General features: G+C 52.8%; 1 protein-coding gene across 9 annotated transcripts in view; it reads left to right on the forward strand.

The window, feature by feature from the left end:
- SH3PXD2A (SH3 and PX domains 2A) overlaps positions 1 to 19,141 on the forward strand; it is a 246,745-nt gene that overhangs the window by 109,974 nt on the left and 117,630 nt on the right. For all 9 annotated transcript variants that reach the window (XR_009497980.1, XR_009497978.1, XR_009497979.1 and 6 more), the window contains exons 4-5: positions 5,178 to 5,254; positions 14,705 to 14,796. Coding sequence is in view for 3 of the 9 variants with exons in the window: in XM_059900003.1 (XP_059755986.1) it covers positions 5,178 to 5,254; positions 14,705 to 14,796 (169 nt within the window). In the remaining 6 variants the exon portion in view is untranslated. The remainder of the gene's footprint in view (positions 1 to 5,177; positions 5,255 to 14,704; positions 14,797 to 19,141) is intronic.

The following is a 19,141-nucleotide window of genomic DNA, read 5'->3' on the forward strand; positions in this document are numbered from 1 at the left end:
CCTTTCACTCTCATTCCCCCGTTCACTCTCATCCATTCACTCACTCATTCATTCACTTGTATCTGGTCGGCAGAGACCTGGGGGGGCTGCGTTCACCTCACTCACCCTGGCATGTCCCGTCCTCCACGATTATTGCTTGCTTCATTCTCAGTCAGCCCCCGAGACAGTTGCTCCCCAGACCTCAGCCCAGCACCTGGTGTGGAGGAGATGTTAATCATACTCCCATCACACCCACAAGAAAATCCTAAGTGGTTCTCACGGCCTTACGTGATCTGAGCCCAAAGAACTCTCTCCCTCTCACTATCTGAGCTCCAAAACCACAGGTTGAAATCCCAGCTCAGCCACTTAATAGCTGTGTGACTTTGGACAAGTCCTTCAACCTCTCTGAGCCAGCAGCTCCTCCTGCGCAAAGTGGGGACAATAAAAGCACTTGCTTTAAAGTTGTGGTGAGGATAAAGCCAGAGAACCCGATGGAAAGCTCTTAGCCTGTGCCTGGCAGGAGTAAACACTTAGCTACTGTTACCCGTTGTCTCACTCCTCCTCTGCCCCTCTCAATAACCCCACCCCCAAATGCATCTTAGGACTCCCGGGGGGAGCAGCCACGGAGGCCCGGCCCTTCAGTCTCCAGATGAGAATGCAGAGGCCCCGTGGAGGCTCACACAGCCAGCCTGTGGCCAAGGCAGGACTTGAACCCAGGACTCCAGCCAAGGACCCTGCTGGTCCCATCCTCTCAGCCCAGCCCAGAATGGCAGGAAGAGGAGCCTCCACATACATGCTCAGACCCTGTCAGGCTCAACAGCTCTCTTCTCTGCTTTCAGGAAGGAGTTAATCCTGAGGTCTGTCTCATGCCCCGTGTGTAATCTTCCTTATGATGCTTATCATATTTCTGGAGCTGCATCTACATGGCTTTGAAGGCTCTGGCAGGAGTCTCGCCTGGCCTTGCCGTGAACGGGCTGAATTACATTTACAAGAGGCCTTTAATGCCCTGTGGTCCCGGCTTCCTTCATGGGGTTGTTCCTCCTCCTCCCTTTTCTCCCTCTCCCTTTTAATATGGTCACCGGTTTGGCTTGCAGAGTGCGGTTGGGATCCCTAAGAGAGAAGTCAGGACCATAGAATCCCTTACAGATCTTCCCTGCCTCCCCCTCCCCCTGCCCCACTCCCAGCAGCCTCTGTGCCAAAAGGACCCAAGGAAAGAAACCGTGGCTCCTGCCAGGATTTCAGCGCGGAGGAGAGAAGCCCTGCTGGGATTCCAAAAACTCAACTGGCAAATGGCTCGTACAGAAATTCTCCTCTGACTTTGTACCTGAGCAACAGACCCACGAGCCTTGTGGAGGAGATGGGAGGTGTCCAGCCTGGAGGCATGGCCACCTCACCTGCAGAGGTTGGGCTTGAGGGGCAGGGCGGAGGTCCCGTGCCAACTGGGTGAGGAGCCCTCCCACCTCTCTCCCCATCTCCACCACCCCAGCCTGCCCTTCAAAGCTTCTGCACCTCTAGAGGCCTTAATCGTTCCTTAACTCTTTGTTTTTTGCTAGTTCTGTCTCTGCAACTGGATCAAGTTCTATCTGGTATATCTATATCTGTATCTATATCTGTATCTGTGTCAATATCTATATCTGTATCTGTATCTATGTCTATATCTGTATCTATATCTATATCTGTATCTATATATCCCATAAATATCAAACCCAATCAAGAGGTTTGGCCAGCCTTGAGATGTGGGTCTGGGAGGGGCGACCTAGTTTGTCTCCCCATCTCTCTGCTTTCTTTTTTGTCCTCTGACGGGATGAGAAAGGGCAGGTATGCTATTTTTGGGGAGTGGATAAGTCACATTTTCCTCCTTTGAAAGAAGCACAGGGCAGAGCCAGGTCTGGGGGCCACCACCCCACCCCCCGATCCCGGTCCCTCCTAGGTTCTTTACCTCCGAGCAAGTCCTCCAGGTTCTTGTGAGATACAGCTTAGCTGCTGGCGTCACTGGGCCTGGGCGGCCCCCAGCTCCTGACGGCTACCTGGCTCAGGTAGAAGGCCCAGCACCCCACCCCAGGGCCGCCTGTCATTTCGTCAGTCCAGAGAGTGGGTGTCCTCTCACCACGTGTTTATTTCACACACCGTCCCCTTGGCTGCACACACGTGCTCCTGTGGCCCGCAGGCAACAGAGCAACAGGCAACCAAAAAAGGGTAGGAGGCGAAGAGGCCAAGAATACCAAATCTGTGACATCTTCCCCCAAGGAAAGGCCACTGTCTCCCATGTCTTTTTTTTTTTTTTTTTGGCTGCATTGGGTCTTCGTTGCTGCACATGGGCTTTCTCTAGTAGCGGCAAGCGGGGACTACTCTGCGTTGCGGTGCGCGGGCTTCTCTTGTTGCAAAGCACAGGCTCTAGGCGCGTGGGCTTCAGTAGTTGTGGCACGTGGGCTCAGTAGTTGTGGCTCGCAGGCTCTAGAGCGCAGGCTCAGTAGTTGTGGCGCATGGGCTTAGCTGCTCTGCGGCATGTGGGATCTTCCCGGACCAGGGCTCAAACCCGTGTCCCCTGCATTGGCAGGCGGATTCTTAACCACTGCGCCACCAGGGGAGTCCCTCCCATGTCTTGATAAATCATGTTTTATCTCCTTTCAAAAGGAACATGTGGAAGAGCCCATTTATCTTTGATGACACTGTCCAGTCTGTGCAGTGTCATCCCTCTGCTGGGGACACAGCCCCTCTACCAGGCTTGGGTGAGAAAAGGAGGAAGGAGAGCTTGACGGAGCATCTGGGAGAGGGAGGGAGATGCACGGACCAGCAAGTGCCTATTGGGCGTCTGCTGTATGCAAAGCCTTGTGCTGAGTGCAGCGAGAGTTGCCAAGGGGAAGAAGCAGCTGCAGGAGGGGCCTCTGGTTCACACTGAGTGCAGGGGGATGAGAGACACGAATGCGCAACAAGTCACACACAACTTGATGAGTTAGATGCTCCATGGTCTGGCTGGAACAGGACTGGTGACCAGTACCTGTGGTGACAGGGAAGTCAGGGATGGCTGTAGCAGCTGCTTCCACGGCCCCCCAAGTCCCCTTTCCATTCTCCTCTACCTGCCAAAGGCTGCTTACAGGAAAACTGGGGGCTTTGTTCTAGCCACGGGAGCGTACTCGGACAGAAGCTCCCAAGAAGCAGTGCTCTCAGAAGCTCAACAACAAGCAGGGAGTTGGTGATAAATACCCCAGCCTCCTCGCCCTTGGTTGGGATACCTCTGTAGTCTGTTCTACATGATCCCCCGAGTTCCTCAACACAAATGAGCTGCCGCCACCCACCATGATTAACTGGCTGGAGGCCACTTCCTCGCCTGCCCTGCCTTATTTCCCCACTCCCCTACTGGTACTTCCCAGATCACTTCCCAAATAAACAACTTGCACTCACTTCAACAACCTAAACCAGGCAATGCTTAGTACTTCACTCGGACCTTGATAGAAGAAGCTTAAGTAGATTAACATGCAGTCTACATATTTGTTCACTTGCAATGGGAATCATCTCATTTAGGACTCCATTAATGCAAGTGATGAAAATCCATCTCCAACAAGTTTCAATAAAAAAAATTTGTATTATTTTATGTAAGTGAAAAGTACCAGGTAGACCCTGGGTTCAGGAACAACTACATCCAGCTGCTCCAATGATGTCAAAGGAATCTGCCCTTCGCCATCTCTCAGCTCTGCTTTTCAATCATTCAAGAAACATTTATTGAAGGAATTCCCTGGTGGTCCAGTGGTTAGGGCTCTGCGCTTTCACTGCCAAGGGCGCGGGTTCAGTCTGTGGTCAGGGAACTAAGTTCCCACAAGCTGAATGGGGCAGCCAAAAAAAAAGGAAGAAGAAGAGAGAAGAAACATTTATTGAGCACCTGCTCTGTGCCAGGTTCAAATCTTTTCTCTTGGTTGGTTTCCTTCTTAGGCAATAATAAAGATGGTCACTAGGAGCTCCAGGCTTTCATCCTGCCAGCTTAGCAACTGTAGGAGAAAACTGTGGGAGGAAGAGGACACCCGCAGAAGTCTCAGGGCTGACCCTCATTGGCCCAGATCGGGTCCCCTGCCCATCTCTGAGCCCATCGCTGTGACTCTGGGTGGCTACGCCAGGTCACATGCATACCATTGTTGCCAGGGGGTGTGGTCGGCCCCATTTGACCCCACAGGGGAATGGATGAGGGAGGTTCTCCAGAGGGGAATGGGTGGTCTTGGACAATAGATGCCTGTTGTAGCTGTGAGGTGAGTACCTCACCACGTGCTGTGCTCCGTGGGCCCTAAGATGAGACAGACAGGCTTCTTCTGGTGGAAGGGGCTCACAAATGTTTGTAATACACATCAGAATGTGTTGAGTGTCTTAGGAATGGACAAAATGTGTGGGTGTTCTGGAAAGAGGGTGATTACTCCCAGCTCGGCAATCAAGCTTCTAAAAAGGAGGCATTGGCCTAGACATTGGTGGCCACTGGGCACAGAAACATCAGCTGTGTTAGGCATTGAATGTCAGACCAAGGAGTTCAGATTCTAAATTTAACCAATTGTAAAAGGACTATGCTTTGATCTATTTGTTATAAAATTGAACCTGGCTGGTTCAGAAGAGCCTCCTGGGAAGGCTTGGGGGCTGGCATTTTCCGTAAGCCTTGCCCATACCTGTAGAGGGGTACACCAGCCCAGCTGCAGGGGCCCGTACGGCTGGAGGCCAGTCAGGCTGGGACAGCTATGCTCCCTTGTATTGGCCTGAGCCTGCCCTGGAAATAGCCACCCAACTTAACTAAGAATAGGAATTCCTATCAGGCTGGCAGGAATGAATGCCAATTTCTCAAGGAGGGATGGGCCTGAAAACAAAACACAGGGGTGGGTTGGGCCATCCTTTATATTTATTTGCGAGGTCACTTGAGAGGTGCACCCACATCAGGGCATGGATCCTGTCTTTAGACCCAGACAAGGTGATTTGCCCAAGATGGCAGCCTCCGGGGCTCCTCATCTGCCTCAGAAGTCCTGGGCCCTCAGCCTGGGGCACCTCCTGCCCCCCGGGGAGAGGTGACCACTCCTCTCTTGTTTCCTTGGCAACAGGCAGAGGTGGTGGTGTTTGGTGGCCAGCTAAGATGCTGAGAAGCCGAGGGAGAGGGAATGAGAGGATAGTGTCCCAGGTCCCTATGGCAGCTTTACCCAGAGTCACCCAGCTCACGAGCATCTCTCTTCCAGGCAAAATCCTCTTCCGGAGAAGCCACATCCGGGACGTAGCTGTGAGGAGGCTGAAGCCCATCGATGAGTACTGCCGGGTAAGAGTGTGTCTGGGGCAGGGGAGGGGGTGGTCCATCTGCCGGAGAGTCTGTCCATCTGTGAAGGAAGGTTGTCTGTACAAAACCCTCTGCTGTGGTCTAGCAGATGCATCCTGGGGCCTGGCGTCTCCTGGCCAGAAGGGTGGGTGTGGGTGTCCCTCAGGGAGGGGTCACCCCGTGACTAGGCCGCCTCTGGGGCATGAGGACCGCCAGGGTCACAGCTGAAGCCTCTATTCCTTTCATGATGGGTCTGTGTTTACAAAACACTCCTTTAAATCACTTCCACCAGCTTGGGAGCTCTGTGAAGGGGCCTCTGCTGAAGGGATTCTGTGTGTGGCATTTTGCTGGATACAGGAGAACTCTTCTTTGGATTCCCTTTGGGACATTTTTGGAATCAGTCCTGAGTTTAGTAGCATCCAAAATGCATATTTGTTTATTCACAGAAGTCTTGATAGATACAAATATTCATGTATACATCTTTATAGATGCAAATGCTCACCACACACACACACACACACGCAGGCACGCGCACGTACATGCATTAGAACAGTCAATGCCGAAGAGCAGACTGGCAGCAACTGCAGGGTCATGAAGCAGAGCCTGTTTGTCTTTCCACTTTGTCTGGAGCCTGGGACCCCCTGGAGCCCCTGCAGTGAGGATGAGAGGCTCCCACTTTAGTGGCCTTGGCACATGGCCTCCAGATGGCCAGACCACCTGGGTTTGAAACCCTGCTGGCTTTGTGAACTTGGGCAAATTACTGAACTTCCCAGAGCCTCAGTTTCCACATCCGTACAACAAGAAGGAGAGTAGTACCTCCTCAGAGGGTGGTCATGAGGATGCAGTGACCTGGCAGGCATAAGGCAGCAGCACATAGTGTCTGCACAGAGGAAACATTCAGTGGTCGCTAGCTTTTTGTTATTATTATTACAAGGCATAAACAATTTAATGTTACCACTGGGCACCACTGGCTTTAATGGAGACGGAATTTCCTAGTTAAGTGAAAACTACTGTGGAGTCTGACTCAAGAATCTTGAGGAGAGGCAAGTGGGGGATGTTTTGTTGTGAGTGCTGGTATTAGACTGAGAAGAGCTGGGGTCAAATCCCAGCGCCCCACCAACTAGCTGTGTGACCTTGGCAAGTTGCTTTACCTCTCTGAGCCCCAGTTTCCTGATCTGTAAAACGAGGGTAAAAATAACTGTCTCACAGGGGTAATGAAAGGGGTTGAGCAGGAGAATATATGTCACAGCGTTTGTAACTTCTGAAATGTTCTGTCCCTACATGGAGTTATTACCATAAGGTTCCTTTCTGAACAAATATTTTATAATCTGGAATCATTATGCTTGTTTAAATAAGAACCAAGTTGCTCAATTTCGTAACTGGTGTTCCCAAGACTATGGGGAGACAAGCACTCTCAAATGCTCTTCGTTAACCCAAGTTTGAATTTCGTGGCTATGCAGATCATACTTGGTCACGTTTTCTGCCTTAATGTAAAAGGATGCCCCGATGAGGAAATTCCTGAAGGTAGAAGCTTCTCTTCTTCAGATCAATATTCATTTTTCTCTTTAAAGGGCATTTGCCGTTTCTAGTTAAATTGATGGCTGCAGCCTGAGCTTTTATTTCTCTTTATTCCTCTCCCAAGCAGTTAAACAAATTGGCAAAGCTAATGGAGGAGGGGCAAAGGGCAGAGGGGAGCCTCTTGCAGCTGGGATTTATGGTCCCATCAGCCTTGGCCTCCCTGAGCTGGTGGAGCCCAAGGCATCTGCAGTTGGACTCTGTGGAAATGCCGTCTTCTGGGTCGTCTGGAGCAGGAAACTGATAACATCTTATCTCCTGGGATCAGGCTTTGAACAGGACTCTTGATTCGGGATGAGGGCTCCGGAGCCCCAGTGGTGCTCCTGGTGGCTGAGGAGCCGTTTAAGTGGGGTCTGCAAGGGGAGGGGCCTCCTAACCTGATTAGCGCAAATGAGAACTACTCAGAGCCAGGCAACAAGGAGCAATGTCATGGGTTCACCAAGCAGCCAGGCAGCTTGCAGGCCGTAATTTACTCTGAGAATGGCAGGGGGGGCAGGGCAGTACAGAAGTGACCTTTAATTCTGCTGAACTAGAAAGCTGGGATCTGTGGTCTAATTGTCTGAGACCTTGGAATAACCTTGGAATGGTCATTAGGGATAAGTTCAGCTGCAGTCCACGGTCACTGCCGCCCAGCATTGCACTTCACAGCCCTGCCACCCACTGGTCCAGTCTGTGCGACTCAGGATCCAACCTTCCACTCGGCATCACTGCCCCCCACAGCCAACTTCATGGTCAGGGCCACGTGCAGTCCACTCCACGGCCAGCCCTCCCTTGTCTCTACCTGTCCTCAGACACACTGCTTGGAACCTCTGGAGTTTTATTTCCAGGACCCTGCCCATGCAGCTCTGCTTGGCTGGCCAGAATCTTCCTTGGACCTGCTGGACAGTATGGGCTCCGAGTCTGGGATTTGCTGGGGATTCAAATGCACCCAAAATTGTGAAACCGGCTTTGTGCACGGAGTAGCCAGCTCCTCTGCCAGGACTCAGATATAGAAAGTCTGACCGTGCAGCGGACCCTCCCAGACTTCGGGCTCCCTGCCCTCGCCGGCCAGCCAGTCCCGCCACCTGATGGCAGTTTCACAGCCCAGATCTCAGTGTTAATTTTAAACATATATGGAGCAGATTGGATGAGTGTCACGGAAAGTTTACCAAGCGCCAGCCAGGTGATTGTTTTATGTGGCTCTTGCGGGCCAGTGTCTATCAAGAAGGGTTCCAAACTCTTTTCTGTAACTCCATAAGTTACTTTAATGGGCAACATGGTTATGCGGTTAATTTTTTTTTTTTTTAATTTTTGGCTGTGTTGGGTCTTCGTTTCTGTGCAAGGGCTTTCTCTAGTTGCGGCAAGCGGGGGCCACTCTTCATCGCGGTGCGCGGGCCTCTCACTATCACGGCCTCTCTTGTTGCAGAGCACAGGCTCCAGACACGCAGGCTCAGTAGTTGTGGCTCACGGGCCTAGTTGCTCCGCGGCATGTGGGATCTTCGCAGACCAGGGCTCGAACCCGTGTCCCCTGCATTGGCAGGCAGATTCTCAACCACTGTGCCACCAGGGAAGCCCTGCGGTTAATATTTAATGGTTCTGTGGTCTCAACAATTTGAAGACTTTCATCTCACTAACAAGTGTGAGCTATACTTTAGGGGCTCGGACAAACAATCTACCCCATAAATGACTCCATCTACCCCATTCCTGCATGTGAAATACATGTTTGCAGTGTTTGTCTATGGGATAAAATAAATATCCGGGGGAAGGGGGCAGTGAGAAAGAGTGTTTGAGAATAATCAGCCTACCCTCCGCCATGTGACAACGTTTATACAAGTCTCCATTTCCTGGTGGGTGCAACTAGAATTTTTTTGTTACCCAGAAAGCCGAGCTCGCTTCTATTATTCTGCTGTCCACGATAGACTTGCTTTCAGAATCAAAGGCTCTCTTTGTAGGTGGGATGAGGGGTTGGCTGGAGTTAGACTGGGGGAGGGACTCCAAGCCTAACAAGGATGTCAGCCCTGAAGGGGTAAGGATCTCCCCTCCCCACCCTCTGCACCTCCCAGGCTCATTAATTTTTAGCCCCACTTCCCATATTCGAAAACTTTGGCTATTACTTCGTGGAGGTTCTTAGCCCCAGCCGTTCTCCCTCCCACCGTGGGAGTTTTCCACCATGGCCCATCATTGTCTCTCACCTTAATAAAGAAAAAAGGTTCATGTTGCAACAAAAACAGACTCCTTTAAGAAGCACCAGGGCTCTCTGGCATGCTCAGTCCTAGATACGGGGAGAGTAACTTTGTTCTTGTGCCCCTTATTCTAAGGCAGGCCTGGGCCAGATGTGTTGCTAATGGGGGAGACTGAGGCAGAGAGCCAAGACTGATGTGTTCATGCCTCCTGAGTGGTCTGCTGCTCGGAGGAAACCCAGTTGGCAGAATCTCTCCATCTCCTCTGGTCCAGACAGACCCAGGAAGAAAGCATTTGCAGCCTAGGATAAAGCTGATTGTGTCCATTTTCTACTTTTAAAGGCCTTCAGAGGCTCCACAAGAACCTCTGACCGGCTGAGCCGGGCCGGCTGTGGGGTTGTTCCATGGGCTGCTTCAGCCTCAGCTCCCGCCCTGCAGGCCAGTCTGCAGAAGTGCAGCCACCCCCAGCCAGCCAGACTCCCCTAGACTTCCACCCCTTGGCCTGTGCTCATCCCTTTCCTGGGGACGCATTCGGCTCCCACGATGCCCCTCCCAGAAGCCTTCCACCTCCCCGGAGGAAGCTGGCCACCCCTGCTGTCCAGAATACTCCGTGCACGCCTCCATGCTGCACACTTACCCTCCGTAGGAGGGTAATTTCTGTGTGTCCATCTTCTCCAGACCAAGAGCTCCGTGAAGGCCCCATCTGTTATCTTTGTGTCTTCACTAACAAGCAGGAAGCCTGGTCCCACGCGGGAGGCCAGGCAGTATCTGATGACACAATGCAAAGATCACACACAAGCAAAGGAAACCTCCAAGGAGGGTGACATGTCCCCAAGGCCCCAATTACTAGGCTCCCTTGTGAAATGGCTTAAACTGCAGTTGCGAATTAAGCTCTATTTCCATTACAAAAGAATTTGCTGCTTAGATCCTTCAAAAAGAGAACTCATGTGTTTGAAATACTCTGATTTATAAAAGTTCAGTGAGCCCCCAGCTTCCTAGATGCTGATCTAGGAGGAATAGTCCGGAGCAGATTAGAAGCAGCCCCGGGGGGTGAGAGTGGAGGCCAAATGGGTAGGACTTCAGCCCCCTCAGCCCATTCACCCCCCCACCACATACCCCTACCCCACCCAGAGTCGCTGGGCTTTTACTCTAAGATTCCCATTGATTAGAAACCAAAATGATGCTGCTAAAAATAGGACAATGTTTGATCCTGTGGAAAGAGCAGGACACCCCCTGTTGCTTTGACAAATGCAGAACTTTGCTTTTTGTCCTGGGATAGACATAACCCAGCATGGTGGGCTTCGTGGAGGGAGATCATTTCGAAGCAGAGGGTCTGAGCGCAGTCTGCCTGGGGCCCCCTCCCATGCCACTGCTGTGCTTGCAAAGACCGGGCTGGTGATAGATTGGACACTGAATTCACTGATAATGGTGCTGTTTGCAGTCCTGGAGCCATTGACTGTTAGAGCTGGAAGAAACTTCAGAATGTCTCTGGCCTGGATTTGCCTAGCTGTGTTCCATGGGCTGTCAATAGGAATTGTTTGGAAAACCAGCTCCACAGTCAGAGACTTGTGGGTAATGCTGGAGGAAGTACAGAGTTGCAGATCAGACAGAGCATAGGCTCTGGACTCAGACACCTCATTCAAAATCTCGCCACTTATTAGCTGTATGGTCTTGAGAAATGATTTAACCTCTCTGTGCTTTCGTTTCTTCTTCTGTTAAACTAGAATCATAGTCATACTCATCTCTTAGAGTTAATGTGATGATTAAATGAGTCAAATTCCCAGGATGTTGTTATTATTAATAAGTACTGGCCTGAACACAGCTCTGTAGGTTTCTTGCCTGCAGGACTCCTCAGAGCCTTTGCTGTGCTAATGAACATGATACCCACCAAGACCAAGATGGGGATCTACAAGGCACCATTTCACATGTGCCCACAGAACTCATTTTATCTCACCAAACAGGTGTTCTATGAGATAGGGTTTGAGATTCTGAAGCTAGTCTATTTTATCCTAGAAGAAACAACAACCAGAGAGGTGAGGTGGCTGCCCAAGGTCATGGAGCAAGTATATAACGGCAGAATTGGACCTACTGTAGAACTGAAGTCTCCTGACTCCCATTCTTTCTAGCATACCTCACTGCTTTCACCTAAAGGATAATGATAATGAAGACAATAGTATAACTAAATTTCACTATTTACTCAGTGCCAGGCACTGTGCTAGGCTCCTCATATTCATGATCTCATTGAATCTCCTAAAACATAGGTGCCATATGAGATCTATCGTACTGAGCTCAGAGAGGGCAAGCAAGGCATTCAGCATCACACAGCCTGTGAACGGTAGACCTAGGGCTCAGACTCCCATCTGCCTAGCCCTGACTTAACCACCCCATGGCATACATCCTGAATGTCCAGTGGCAGAGTTTTAGGCCTGAGCCGGCGGTGGTGGCCCTGAAGATGCCCATGTATTGGTCGCTACCTGCTCCTCCAAGAATAGCTAGGTTTGGGGGTTCCCCGGCTCTGGCTGTCATTGCCAGCCCAGGCCGTGGGGACTGACTGCTCAGCGCCCAGCTCTCCTGCCAAATGATTTTGGCCAGAGCTGGGTTTGGCGGCAGCTCTGATGGAAGCTGCTCTGAGCCAAGAGCCTCTTGTCAGCCTGAAATCAGGACGAGCCCTCAACGCGGCTCCCCTCGGGGCTCCCTGTTAAATAAAGATGCCGCAGCGGTTCGCCCAAAAGGCCTCTTTGTCTGAGGCCCTTCCAGCCCACGCGTCCTCTGCCCCCGGAATGCCGGTCTCTGTCGGCATGAAGAGCCCCTGTGTTCACCGCTGCTGCGGGGGGAGCTGGCCAGCAGCTCTGCGCCTGAGTGGGAGGGCGCCTGCCTCGCTCCCCCCGCCACCGACCCCCTCCTCCTGCCGGTCAGGGAGGTCACCCTGGCAGCGGCTCTGCACACAGCTTGGGCCCCTGGTAACACTTCCCTCCTGCCTCCTGCCCATCGCGGCCCATTAGTGCTCCCTCCTGCCACCCTCCCGCTTCCTGCCAGCAGCCCTTGCTCTCTGCACATGCCTGAGCTCCGCTTCTCTCTGACTCTCTCTGTATGTCTCTCCCTCTCAGTCTCCCTGTCCCTCTCCATCTCTCTGTATATCTGTCTGTTTCTCTCTTTGTCTCTCTCTCTCTCTGCTTCTATCTCTCTGTCTCTGCCTCTCTCTCCCTCCATCTGTGTCTCTGTCTCTCTCTGTCTTTCTCTCCCTCCCTCCATCTCTTTGTCTCTGTCTCTCTCTTTCTCTCTTCTTCCTCACTTTTTCTTTCCTTCTGCCCTTCTCTCCTGGGGGAGAAAACAGCACGTACCATGTGCGTTAAATGAAAACTTGAACATTCTGGGGGTAAGTTCCACCCAGCCTACGTCTGAGCACAGGGCTTCATTCTGCCACTTTAGTTGCGGCTTCACCCCCCAGGAGCCTCAGCGACCCCACCATAAATGGGAGCAATGATGGGCACCTCCAGGACAGAATTGGGCGGCACATCATCAGATGTGCACTTGTGAGGGCAGGGGCTGTGTCTGGCTCATCCCTGTACCACCAGGGCACACACTGAAAGCTCCATGCTTGTTGGATGGTTGGAGAGTCCGGGAGCCGAAGATAGTGCCTGACACGTGGTATTTGCTCATTGAATGTTAATTTCCTTTCTTTTTTTATCTCTCTCCTGGTCATGTGGATGGGATCTGTTGGAGACCCTTGGAAAACCACAGGCTCTGGAAGGAACAGCAGGGAGTTACACAGTGTGTCTTACCTGCTAAGGTCAGGTCTTGTCCCATCTTGCCCAGGTGTAGGTTTGGCTTCAGGAAGGGCCGTCTTGCTCAATGCCACACTTAAATTGTTACCTGAGCAGCTCAGAGAAGAAGTAAGTGATCACTACCCCCTTCCTCAACACTATACTTCTGTCAATGCAACCCAAGACCACATGTGCTTTTTCTGCCCCATTATCATGTCCCACCACTACTGGACAGTGGTTCTGCACACCAAACTCTTATTCATTCATTCATTTTTAACAAATACTTACTGAGTGCCAGGCACTCTTCTAGGATCTGGGGACATAGCAGTCAACAGAACAGACTAAAGTCTCTGCCCGCATGGAGCTTACCTTCTAGCAGGGTCTTTCCCACCTGTGTGCAGGCCACGTGGCCTCCCTGACCCCTCTGTCTCCTCAGTAACACGAGAATGAGATCTGCCCTCACAAGGACCATCGTGAGGCTCCCGGTGGCCACACTCATAGAGGCCCAGCACGGTTGGCACAGAGGAGCTGCCAGGTCGGGTCACTGCACCTGAAGCAGCCCTGGTGCAGGGGGCCTGGAGAGGCACAGGCTCGAGACAGGCTCCCGTCTGGCCACCGCCCCGTCTGGCCACCGCCCCGGAGCCTCCTTATCAGCAGTTCCTCCTCACACTTCCGTAGCCCAGGGTTTGCCTCTTCCTTCTCCTGGCTCTAGCCCAGTGTTCCCTTGGCCCCGTTCCCCAGCCCTGCTTTGACGGTGACCTCCCCTGTCTATCTGTACTGAAGGATCAACCCTCTCCCCACCGCTCCACGCTGCACTGAGCCGAGACAGCGGTCCAGGTGCCCAGGCTGCAAGGTGTGGAGTCCGTGCTGGTGCAGAGTGGGAAACTGATCACCTCTGACCCTCATCCCTCACTTTCCAGCGGCGCACTCTCACCCCTCCTGGACGCAAGCTCACAGCTGCCCTCACCCCTGACTGCACAGTTACCCCCTCAGGACGCTCACCTCCTCCCGCCTGTCAGAATCCTGCACACCCCTCTGGCCGAGCTCCTGCCCACTCTCCTAAGAAGCCTTTCCACACCCTGAAGCTTATTCTGCTCCTCCAGGCTCAGCTCAGCTTGGCCTAAGCAAGGCCCTGCTAGACCAGGCCACGCCAACCTCATTCAGCTCCTAGAACCACCATGCTTGGTCCACCCCCCGCCCTCACCTTGACCAGTTTAATTCTTACCCACCCTCAGAACTCAGCTTCAAAGAGACTTTCCTAAAACCACCTCCCTTCCCAATCTTCCCAGGTCCTATCAGACTCTGCCATAGCACCCTGTTGTCCTTGATAGAATTATCAGCTTGTCATTAAATAATCGTGCAGTGAGTATTTAGGGACTGTGAATATCTGGTGCAGCTGGAGTGTGGCTAGTGGGAGACGAGGCCAGGAGGAAAAGACCTTGGATTGTCAGGCTAAGGATCTTGGACTTATTCTGTGGGCAAGAGATAATTCTTTCAGGGTTCATGCAGAATAATTCGTTCTTGAGGGCCCTGAGACCTAGGGTTTAATGGCCTCCCCCTTTTTTTTCACTTGTTTGGCTGGTTCTTTAGTTGGTTAACTGGCTAGTTAGATAGTTGCTTGGTTGAATTGTTGGCTGGATGGTTGAAAAGTTGATTGGTTGACTGATAAGTTATTTTATTAGTTGACTGGTTGGTAAGTTCATTAATTGGGTGGTTGGTTAGTTGATGGGAGGGATGGGTGGATGGACAGATGGAGAGTTGTTTCATTAGTTAGCTGATTAGTTAATTCCTTGATTAGTTGTCTGGTTGGGTGGGTGGGTAGCTGATTGATTGTGTCTTCCTCGGCACAGTCCTCACGCCTCCCCCATCACTGTTGGCCCAAGCTGGCCCTGCTTTTGGTTTTCCTGTTCCCAGTTTCATCAGGCCTAATGCCCTTTCTTCCTGTCTTTCCACAGGCACTTGTCCGGCTGCCACCCCATATTTCACAGTGTGATGAAGTCTTTCGGTTCTTTGAGGCCCGACCGGAGGATGTCAACCCCCCGAAAGAGTAAGTGGTAGCTCAAGCCTCTCCCGTGTGCTTGTGGGGAGAGCTGGCAAGGCCAACGAGGCTAAGCAAAGATGGACCAAAGGAAGGCGGACCATCTTCCCCAGACTCCTGTTGCCAAGGCTTGTTCCTCATTTCTCTTGACCCCAGAGCTGGCAAGGGAGGGTATCTTTGCATCTGCGGAGCAGGTTTTCCTGCAGACTCTTTATAGTTCACAGGTTATCATCAGGAGCAGATGAGATAACAGAAAATATAATGGTCATGCAGTTAAGATGCCCAGGGTTAGCAGTCATTGCTCTTAATCGTTGACACTACCAAGCTCCCAGCTGAAACGCAGAACCAGGAGGGCACGTGCTGCCCAGGCGAACCTCACCTGCTGAATAACCCAGTGGTCCTGGGCTGCTGCAACAGATCTTATAATCCTCATCAAAAACAACTATGAGTGTGCACAGAGCATTTACTAAATGGCTTTTACCTGTAGCATTTTACTGGGTTGGCCAAAAAAGTTCGTTCGGGTTTTTCCATAACATCGTACAGAAAAACCCAAATGAACTTTTTGGCCAACCCAATCCAATAGACTAATGTAGCCCGGTTTACAGAGGAGGAAATTGAGGGGCGTGAAGTTAGGTGAATTTTCCCGAAGTCATGCAGCTGGTTGGGTATGTGACAGGCATGTGACTTGAATGAACCCAAATCTTGAACCCATGAGACCTGAACCCAGGGCTGGCTGATTTTCCACGTTGGGGAGAAGTGGGGAGCCAAGCATGTCTTTTTCCCTCTCTGGAAGCAGGATACTCTGGGCCTGTTGGTCAAGACGACCTACCCGGTCTTGCTGGTCTCTCACACACATGCCCAAACTCCATCCTCATGGCTACCTTCTCTTGCTCAGAACACTACCCTCGCCCACACTCCCCAGAGTAGCTTCTCAATGGAGAGGAAAATCCAGGGGCTGATGAGCAGAAGAAGGCAGCCAGGGAAGAGGGTCGAGTAGGGGAGAGGGTTGGGGGAGAGGACTGAAGGGGTTGCAAATTGATTACCTCACTCCATACATCAGTTCCCCTGAAATCTTAAAGTGCCAGAGTGGACAAGAGAGAGGCAGATGGGATGGGTACTACAGAGGGAAGGGAAAGAATAGTACAGAGGAATTGTCTGGGACAGGTGGGGAGAGGCAGGAGGCCATTTGGTGATGGGGAGGAGAAAGCCTACAGACAAGGGTGTGTTGCACAGCTCCAGGGGCGCCGTTGTAAACGGTGCACTCTCTGTGAACGGTGCCCATAGAGGTAGTAGAGTGCACAACCTGCATACCCATGCATGGCAGTCCTGCCTAAACGAGCCCTTCTCTTTTCACCCGTGCTGTAAGACTAAGAGCCTGAAGTGGCCTAGGTCCTCTGGCGGAGGAAAGCATTACTCAGCTCAGAGGCTCACCTGGCCCAACAAAAGCCATCTCCTTTACTGGCTACCAAAGGATTAAGAAACAAGCAAATGCTGTGAACCATCAGAAACTCATCACAGTGTGGTTCACAGTGTGGAGCAACTGAAAGCCACAGGGAGTGGGAGGTGTGGTGTTGAGCTCACACCCTAGCTCTGCTGCTTACTAGGCACACGACTGGCTACACTCAGGTACCTTCCCCTTCTCTTTCTCATCTGTAAAAAAGGGAAGAGTGATTAATCCGTGATCTTGCTAGGATTGTCTTGGAAACTTAGATGACACGTGGGCTGGGCAAGAGCTTTGTAAACAACAAAATGAGATACAAATGTGTGTTCTCACCAGCGGGAAAAACATCGCTCTCACTGTACCTACTATGCGTCAGGCTTTTGAGAGAGGTTTGCACCGGGAGTTACATGTTCTTGTCCCCATGTCACAGATGAGGAAACAGGTTCACAGCTGGAGCCAGGACTTGAACCCAGATTTTTCTGGTTCCAGAGGCCGGTACCCTTTCCACATCTCCTGCCCACCCTCCCTGGTTTGGGGAGGAATCGGGGGACCAGGACTGTGGTCCTGACACCTCTCAGTGCATCCTCTCTGTCCCCCCTCCTCTGTGTTCCCGCCCCAGCCTTCCTCACTCTCCCAAGGCAGAGGAAGGCTCTTGAGACCAGCAGCAGTGTACCGGGTCCACCTGGCCCTGCCACTCCCCAGCTGTGATGGCCTCTCAGAGCCTCTTGTTCTCCTTCCTTCCACGGGGAGAGAAGAGATGCCCCTCCCCAGGCGGGTTGTCGTTGGAGTCACACATGATCGTGTGCCCAGAGGAGGGGAGAAGAATTGCTGCTGGTGGGTGAAATAGCAGGTGCATCGCCACAAAATCAACTGACCCTGCCTTTGGTTCGTGCCTCTAAACCCGCTCTCTGCCAGGCAGCTAAATAAGTTGGTCCTATTTCACCTGTTGACCTGGGCGCCGGTAGCAGTAGGTTAGCCTCTTGCCCGTCCCTGGAAGGCCCTCGAGGACGGTGGAAACCAGGCTCAGGGAGACAGTTGTGTGTTGGTGAGGCAGCAGGCATGGCTTTGCGGGACTGGCTCTGGGGTCCAGGCCCACCACTCAAGGCTCTGTGATCTCTGACCATTTGCCCAGCCTCTCTGCCTTTCTGTGTCCCCACGCCTGAAAAGAGAGAATGCAGGACTCCTGGAGTGGTCCAGAGGGCTTACGGAGATGACATGTGCTCTGAGATAACCCGGCTGGTGCTATTGGCCCATTGGAAGCACACAGCAGTTTTGTTCGTGGGAGGTTGTGGAACGGAATGGAATGTGGCCCCGTGCATGCTCCAACCCTGCAGATCACAGCCTGGCTTTTGCAGGGAGGAGTCATAAAGCATTTAGCCTCTGAGTCACCATGGCCGCGGGGGTTATCTGCCTCTTTCTTGAGGTGGTACCACACACCTGGGCCAGTTCACATCTCATCTGGCAAGAGAAGGCCTGAGAATAGGAACCCCTCCAGCATGAGACGGGCCTGAGGCTCAGGAGGTGGGGTCAGCTGTGGCCACACAGTTCCAAAGGGCTCCTCCGCCCTGGCCCCTCTCAGCCTCCAGAACCTGCCACGAGAGACCTGTGTTCCATGCAGAGTGCTCGCCATAGAGCCCAGACCCATGGTGACCTGGGCTGACGGGCTGACCCTCTGTCAGCCAAGTGCCCGCAGCCCCTCCCTCTCAGGGCTCTGTCCCAGGCCACCGAACACCGCCCCCCTCCATCCTGAAACATAAACACAGGATCGAGGAACAGCGTTATTTTGACTCTGGGGCGACTGTGGAGTGGCTTATCAAATTATCAAAGCCTGTGGATTTAACTGGAATTTTGCAGATAACCCTGGCCCCTTTCAAGTGTGCTGCTGCGGGACCTCTGAGCGCTCACGGAGGCTGCGGTGGGGGGACCGTGGCCCTTTCCATCTTGCAGGGAAGACAAGGCCTGCAACAGGCCCGGCCCCTCGGCTTTGATCCCAGGCCGCTCGCTGGCTTCCGTGGGTGGAGAGCGGGGCCCACCTCTGGGCTGCTAGTGGCTGCGCTAGATCACCGCCCCTGCACAGAAAGGATGTTCTTTACAGAGACGTTTGGTGAGCCTGGCACTGCAGCCTTGGTGGTTTCTCCTCCTCAGGCGGCCGCCCCAGGAAGGTTGCTCGAGGGCCCTGCCCTCCCCTCCTTGAACTACTGGCCGACGGGTACTGCTGCTGTGTGGGAGCGGCGCTGAGCTCCCCTGGGGCCCCTGGCTCAGGCCCCAAACCCTGGCATTGTTCTAGATTCACCTCTTTCCTTCACACCCCTCCATGCAGCTCGTCAGCACATCCTGTGTGCACTGCCTTCGGCATATACCCAGACCCTGCCCACAGCTCACCACCTCCCTGCTATTACCCCAGGGGGGCCGAGCCTCCTCTCGCCCCTGGACTCTGGCCTGACTGGTCTCCCTGCCTCTGCCCTCGCCCGCTATGGTCCCTTTTCAACACAGGGGAAGGAATAATCTTTTAAAAATATAGGTCAGATCATGTCCCTCCTCTGCTCAAAATCCTCCGTGCCTCCCTTGTGGCTCAGAGTCGAGGCCCTTCCGCCTGCCCCTCCCGTCGCCCCTGGTGGCACCTCCTGCCTCTCCCTCCTGGCTCTGCTCCAGCCACTTCTCACACCTTCCAGCCACGTTCTGCCTTGAGGGCTTCGCACTGGCTCTTCCCTCCGCCTGGAACACTTCGCCCCTCCCCAGGAGAGCCCCAGCCTGGCCCCTCACCTCCTGGCAGCCTTGACTCAAATAGCTGCCTGTGCCTGGCTGGCCTCCCTGTTTAAAATCCCCAGCACTGGCTCTCCCCGTCCTGGCTTCATCTTCCTTCACGGAACTTATCACCACCTCCCATGTGACCTGTTCCCTCCCCATGTTATT

Source organism: Balaenoptera ricei, chromosome 16, assembly GCF_028023285.1.
Source record: "Balaenoptera ricei isolate mBalRic1 chromosome 16, mBalRic1.hap2, whole genome shotgun sequence".
NCBI lineage: Eukaryota > Metazoa > Chordata > Mammalia > Artiodactyla > Balaenopteridae > Balaenoptera > Balaenoptera ricei.